The sequence below is a fragment of the Centruroides sculpturatus genome, unplaced genomic scaffold (assembly GCF_000671375.1).
Source record: "Centruroides sculpturatus isolate CEXI.00-Female unplaced genomic scaffold, Cexi_2.0 scaffold1759, whole genome shotgun sequence".
NCBI classification, from domain to species: Eukaryota; Metazoa; Arthropoda; class Arachnida; order Scorpiones; family Buthidae; genus Centruroides; species Centruroides sculpturatus.
Window position 1 is genome coordinate 121744 of NW_019386042.1, and position 6284 is coordinate 128027.

General features: G+C 30.5%; 1 protein-coding gene across 1 annotated transcript; it reads right to left on the reverse strand.

The window, feature by feature from the left end:
• LOC111613280 (patched domain-containing protein 3-like) lies at positions 1 to 4748 on the reverse strand. Its single transcript, XM_023354628.1, has 4 exons — positions 4633 to 4748; positions 3286 to 4311; positions 2902 to 3219; positions 1 to 1794 (listed from the first exon to the last, which is right to left on the reverse strand). The coding sequence occupies exons 2-4, from the start codon at positions 4292 to 4294 to the stop codon at positions 539 to 541; spliced, it is 2583 nt and encodes an 860-aa protein (XP_023210396.1). The 5' UTR covers positions 4295 to 4311; positions 4633 to 4748; the 3' UTR covers positions 1 to 538.
• Positions 4749 to 6284: the final 1536 nt, after the last annotated feature.

Consider the following 6284-nt stretch of genomic DNA (forward strand, 5'->3'; position numbering starts at 1 on the left):
ATAAACAAACATTTCCCATAGAATTCTTCATTAATTAAATGATTTTTAGATACAGAAAGATTCATGAATCTAATCAGTTAGGATTTTCAGAATATGGGTGCCACTTCAAAGTGGTTGTGGTACTTCAGAATTACTTAATTGAACTCATGCAATATGTGTTATTATACTTATTTTTTACTAGTAATAAAGATGGCTTTGGTATCAAGGGGTGCCATAAGTATTCCTCCATATAGGACAGTGTAGTGAGTCTTAAATGAAAGCTTTGTTTATTACCATGTTATAATTATAACGATTATCTATATATATTCTTAGTCTAAGGATCAGTTTATTACACTTTCTACCCATTTATGGGCACCTAACATAAAATGGTATTATCTATAATACATTGTAAAGGGCATAGAATGGCCTAAAACGTTTCGAAATTTAAACTTAAAGCGTTGGTTTCCTAAAAGTAACAGTCTAATCTTATTTTAAGTTAGAATAATAAGTTTTTTTTTAAGTTTCTTGATATAAAACTGATATAATTTACAGTGTTTAATCATTTAAAACCTGTTGACAGTGCTAAATTGAATAAGTGCTTTTCTTTCTCTTGAAACTTTTTATGTAATGACAAAACTGTAGAAAGTATGACAGGAATAACGAATAAGGCATGAAATGCAGTTTCTACAGCAATTATAATAACTATTTTTACAAATGTTATAGACAGGAAGAAATTATAGTATAAGAGGATCAACAAACCGATACTTGTAGAAAATGCACCCTGAAATATAGGAAATCCAACGTGATATAAACTATCTTTCAACTTTCCTTTGATCGTTTTATTAGGGGAGGTTACGAAAGAGTAACAAATATGAGTTGGATAATTAACACAAAATCCTATGCAGAGTATAATGCACATTAACGAAACGATATCTAAATTAATCCCCCATAAAGACATAAAACCTATCGTTTGTACTGTGATGGACGAAATACATAAAGAAACAATAAATGCATACAACAAATTAGGAATAAAACATATAAAAATTGCAAGAATTATTACTGAAGTTATCCAAAAGAATTGAAAACTTACAGCTTTAATAATAATTCCCTGCTCTACAAATGGAGATATCATAGTATGGACAATAACAGGGAAAGAAGATTCTTCTGCAATCTTCTGTAAATCGTTAATTATTTTTAATTCGGTAATTCTGTTCGAAACATTTCTTGCTAACAGAAAGAAACGACTACAAATAATTTCTGTATAATTATTATTAAACACGATATCATTCTTATACATTTTAGCTCCTGGAAACTTTAAGTAAATCTTTCTTAAAGCATCGATGAAATCTTGTTTAATAGATAAATCGTATCCCATAAAAGAATATTTCGCTGCTGAATGATGTTGAAAATCTTTGTAATACTTCAACCAAGATATATCCATATCTTCAACGTTCGGATGCGATTCGAATTTTTCTAAAATATCTTCTATTGATTTCTGAACAATAGGATTTGAATAATCCAATGTTTCGTTAATGATTATATGAATACTAAATGGATACTCAGTAAAATATTTATAATATACTCGAAATGCTTGAGTAAATTCGGAATTATCAGGGAAAAATGTGAAGACATTGAAGCCTTCTTTCAATGAGATAATTCCCCATATGCCAAGCGATAGAGTAATGATATACAGTAAAATAATAATTATTTGAATCAAGGAATGAGAGATAAACTCTGCAACTTTATTCTTGAAGAATTTCATAAAGATGTCGTGATGCTCAATATCTTCATTAGTACAGTAATTGATGTTCAAATCTGAAAACGAGAAAATCTTTATTACTTATGAAATTTAAGAATTACAGTAATTGATTGTTGTATCAACACAATATACGTAATAACATCGTCTTACACGTGTTAATAATGTATTGTTTCGTTAGTATTCTAGTGCATTTTAAGGCATACACAATTACCAAAATGACAAGTTCACAGTTAACAGCTAATTCCATAAAATGAGAAGCATGGGTGAGAGATAGATTCTCTGTGTCTTTTTCCCGTATAAGATTTTATGTTATTTAAACTAAACAAACAACACCATTTCTGTTGGTAACCAAATCTATGGACTCTTTACGGTTTATATTGTAATGATTTCATTATCCTTAAATTATCTGTAATTAACTAAAAAACTATCTAACAAAACTATAAGCCTGGTTAAGAATACAATATATTTTTTAAATTTTCACATTTTGTCTTCACATATCTGTGTCCTCCAATCACCAGGAACCAGTCTTGTTTCACAGAGACGACCTTATATTAGAGACCACACAATTATGTAAATACAGTTAAAAACGTTTACTGGACATAAGCCAATAATTAAAAAGTACACGTTAATTAAAGGATGTTTTTAATTGTATTTGCATAATTTTACAAAGGCGTAACCTCTAACAGAAGGTCATATTTGTGAACCAAGACTGTTTGGTTCCTGGTGATTGGACGAGACGGGTATGTGAAACATTTTTAGTGAAACATCTACTGTATTAATAGTAAAGGATCAAGCCACGTTTTACACAGAATCATATTCTCCCCTGTTAACTTAATGCTTCTCAATATTATTGTTACATGTAGTTTCTTTTGTGTAAGATTAACTATCGTAAAGATTTGGAAACAAATTAATTACAGTCGACCCCCCTATAACACTGTTGATAATTCCGTTTTATATGAATTCCATGTTGTACGAGTCATTTAGGTTTTACAAATACGTGTGCCAGGCTATGAACGCTCACGAATTTGTTAAATCTAAGTGACTCATACAACATGGAATTCATATAAAACGGAATTAACAGTGTTATAGGGTGGTCGACTGTATTACTAGCGCTCCTAAAAGGATTAAATAAGTTAAATTTTTAAAAATAGAAACTTCATTACCTTTAACAGGTTTAAATGTAAACGGATGAAGACCGTTTTCTTCTCTATATCCACTCAAAGCTAGACACCCCCCGACAAATGTTAACTGGAAAAAGTACGAAAAACATATGCAAGTGGCAGCATACGCGCAGAAAATTCTAACACCAGGAAATGGAGAATTCATAGCAACACAATAAGAACAGAAATTCGTTAACGATGTTATTGTTATGGATACTGCTGCATTAGAGTAAGTATCTTCCATCCGTTTTTCAACTCTATCGTAGATATTGCTCGTTCGCCAGCAGGCAATTACAACGAACGTATCATCTATTTCAGTTGCTGCAATATAATTTAAACAAATATTAATAAAAGAAAAATTAAATATAATTCTAATATGAAACTTACCTAGAATAACAAAGGGTATGGCAATATTGTAAATAATATTTTCCACTCCACAAGCAAATAATAAACCAAACGAAGCGGTTACAGCCATACCGGTAGAAATGATACTGGCTACACCCATCCAGGGTTTGCTTCTGGTCCAACTGTTAGTCATGTTGCTCAATATGCAGAAGATACAAATTACAATTATTGTGACGCTTATTAATGACTTTGAATTCTGGGTGTTTAACATTGTTTCATATTCGCTCGAACTGAACGGTTCCGAAAAAGTCTCAATATACTTGAAATTGTGTTCCTTTATCAATTTAAAGAGTGCTTCGGTCCACGCTACATTCCATTCTATTTTAGTGCTGTTATTTTCGTCCAATGGATACAATAAACGTAAAGCACTTACTTCTTTAATGTATCCATCAGCATCAAGAGTTACACCTCCTACATTCAGAAACATTATTTTGTATGTGAACGTGAGGGGATCTATATCTATTGGATACTTGATTTTCAATTTTTTAGAAATGACATCATCCAAATTATGCAATAAACCAGAAATCGGATTTTCAAAGCATTTTCCATAAGTCATTCCGCATATGTCTTTGTAACCAATTTGTCTTCCATCAGCGTACACTGTCACGTTTCTTGCAATTTCGTTTAATGACTGAATTTCTAGTAAAATATTCTTCTGTAACATGTTTCTATTATTCTTCTCTTTTATGTAGATTGCGGCTGTTTTAGGACGATGAGTTAATCTTTGGAAATCGTATAATTCCGAAGTGTTAAATGGGAACGTCTTATCTATAAATTGTTTGACTTCGTGTATTTTTCCAGAATCTGGTACTAATAAGTAATTATTATCACCGATAAATTTCGTATTTATCAATCCAATCGACAGTAAAGCACACATAATGCAAGGAACAATGATGAAATAATACGGGTGTTGTCCAATCTTCCTTCCAAGTTTTGCTATGAACGTGCGTAGATATTCACTAATTGATTTGCATTTCTGTCGTTTCTTCATTTTTTTATTAATTATAACTGCAGAAAATAAATTAGCAATTAAATTAATACTATATAATGTGTTTTATTACAAATAAATGTNCGTATCAATAAATACAATTGCGTTAAAGCAATTTTAGTAACGTAATACTTCTTAATTTAAATACATTTATAACAAATTATATGTAAGAATTTTAAGTTTTAATGCGACTATATAATAATTTCTTTTCTAACTTTAGTTAAAAAGATAAATCTTTCATTTAATTTTACTTGTTTTATTCCTATCGATCCTAGAAGTTTTTAAATTATTCTCCCAAATAACATTTATATTACTATAAAAAGAATATATATTTTTCTTACCTTTCTAACTTTAAAAAGCAATAATAAAAATATGAAAGAGTAAGATGTAGATGGGAGCTGATAAACTAAGAGTTATGTTGCCTCTCACCGAAATCTTCTAACTAGTTTCACTCATTTCATCATAGCAAATGCTACTCACATTTCAAGGTAAGTTTGTTTTGCACTTAAGTTCTATTAATAAATCCAATTCTACTTTTTAAAATATAATCGATCTAACAATTCGTTATATAAATTCGATTTTTAAATAAATTTTAATGGATTTTATTAAAATTAAAAATTTCTATCCTAAATAAACACTTAGAGGTTTGTTATTTATTTCCTAATATTTCGAGCCGAAATTAATTTTAATTAAAATTAAGTATAGTAGTGTATAATATAATTTGTTTATTAGGATTAAAGTAAATTTTACCATTTAATAATAATAATAATTTTTTTTAGTAATTAAGAAAACAAATTGACATATTAAATCAAGAAATATTACATTATATTTTAGTAATATCCGATGTGTTTTCTTTGTCAGACGAAAAGTAATAACTTCTATTATTATATAATACATCCATTGACTAAAATAGTTACGCACCTAGACTGATTTTTACAATTACTGCAAGACTTGGCACATCAGACAGGTATGAAAATGATTACAGTTGTCCTTAAAATCGCTATGTCACTATCATAAAAAGGCTTGCAGAGGCTCAACTATATTGAAAATTTTCATTGTTCCAATTGTTTGGAGAATTTCGAACGAATGGCATGCTTGTAACACGCGCTTAAAGTCATCACGTGTAGTTGACGGAGTGTAAGAAAGGCATCATCATCTAGCTGAGGAAACAAGATGGCCGTATAGCTTAATTTCTCGCTATCTGGGCCGTTCTGTACGAGGTATTCGGGAAGTGGATACATTAGGGCACGCACACACCGAGAAATCGTTTGATAATGAAACCAAGCAAGAACAGCTGTAATGGCATCTTTATCCTCCACACAAAGACAGATAAAAGCTTCACCACTCTTGGCATGTAAATAGTAAAGACAAATTTGAATAGGCGACTACATCTGTGCGTTTTGCCATTAAAACCCCGCATCGTTGGCTTTCGTATGCGGTGATGACGCGACACACAAACTGCTAATAGCAACAGCGTATCGTGTTTAGCAATAAATTCAGGTTGTTGGGAACGGAGGTCGTCCGTTCCCAAGAACTGTAAAGAACCACTGGCAAGCATTTTAATCCCGCCTTTACTGTTATCATTACGTAATAAATCTATCCAACGAATTTTTAAATTAAAATACCGTCACTTCATACGTGTATTAGAGGTTCCTATATAATTAATCGTGATTTCCTGCACCTGAAGTTACCATATTTGGTCTTGATATTTATTTATCTAACAACGTTCTCGATATTGAGGAAGGACAGGCGGACAGACGGCCGACAGTGCGAATTTATAGCTCTACAATTTTTTCCAAATTGCAATCCAATAAATCGGACTTATAAAATTTAGAATATAATTTTCTCTGCTAAAAATTATATATAATTTCTAATCATTTTGATAATTATTGATAATGACAATATCGTTCGTATCTCAGCTTTTANCCCATAGAATTCTTCATTAATTAAATGATTTTTAGATACAGAAAGATTCATGAATCTAATCAGTTAG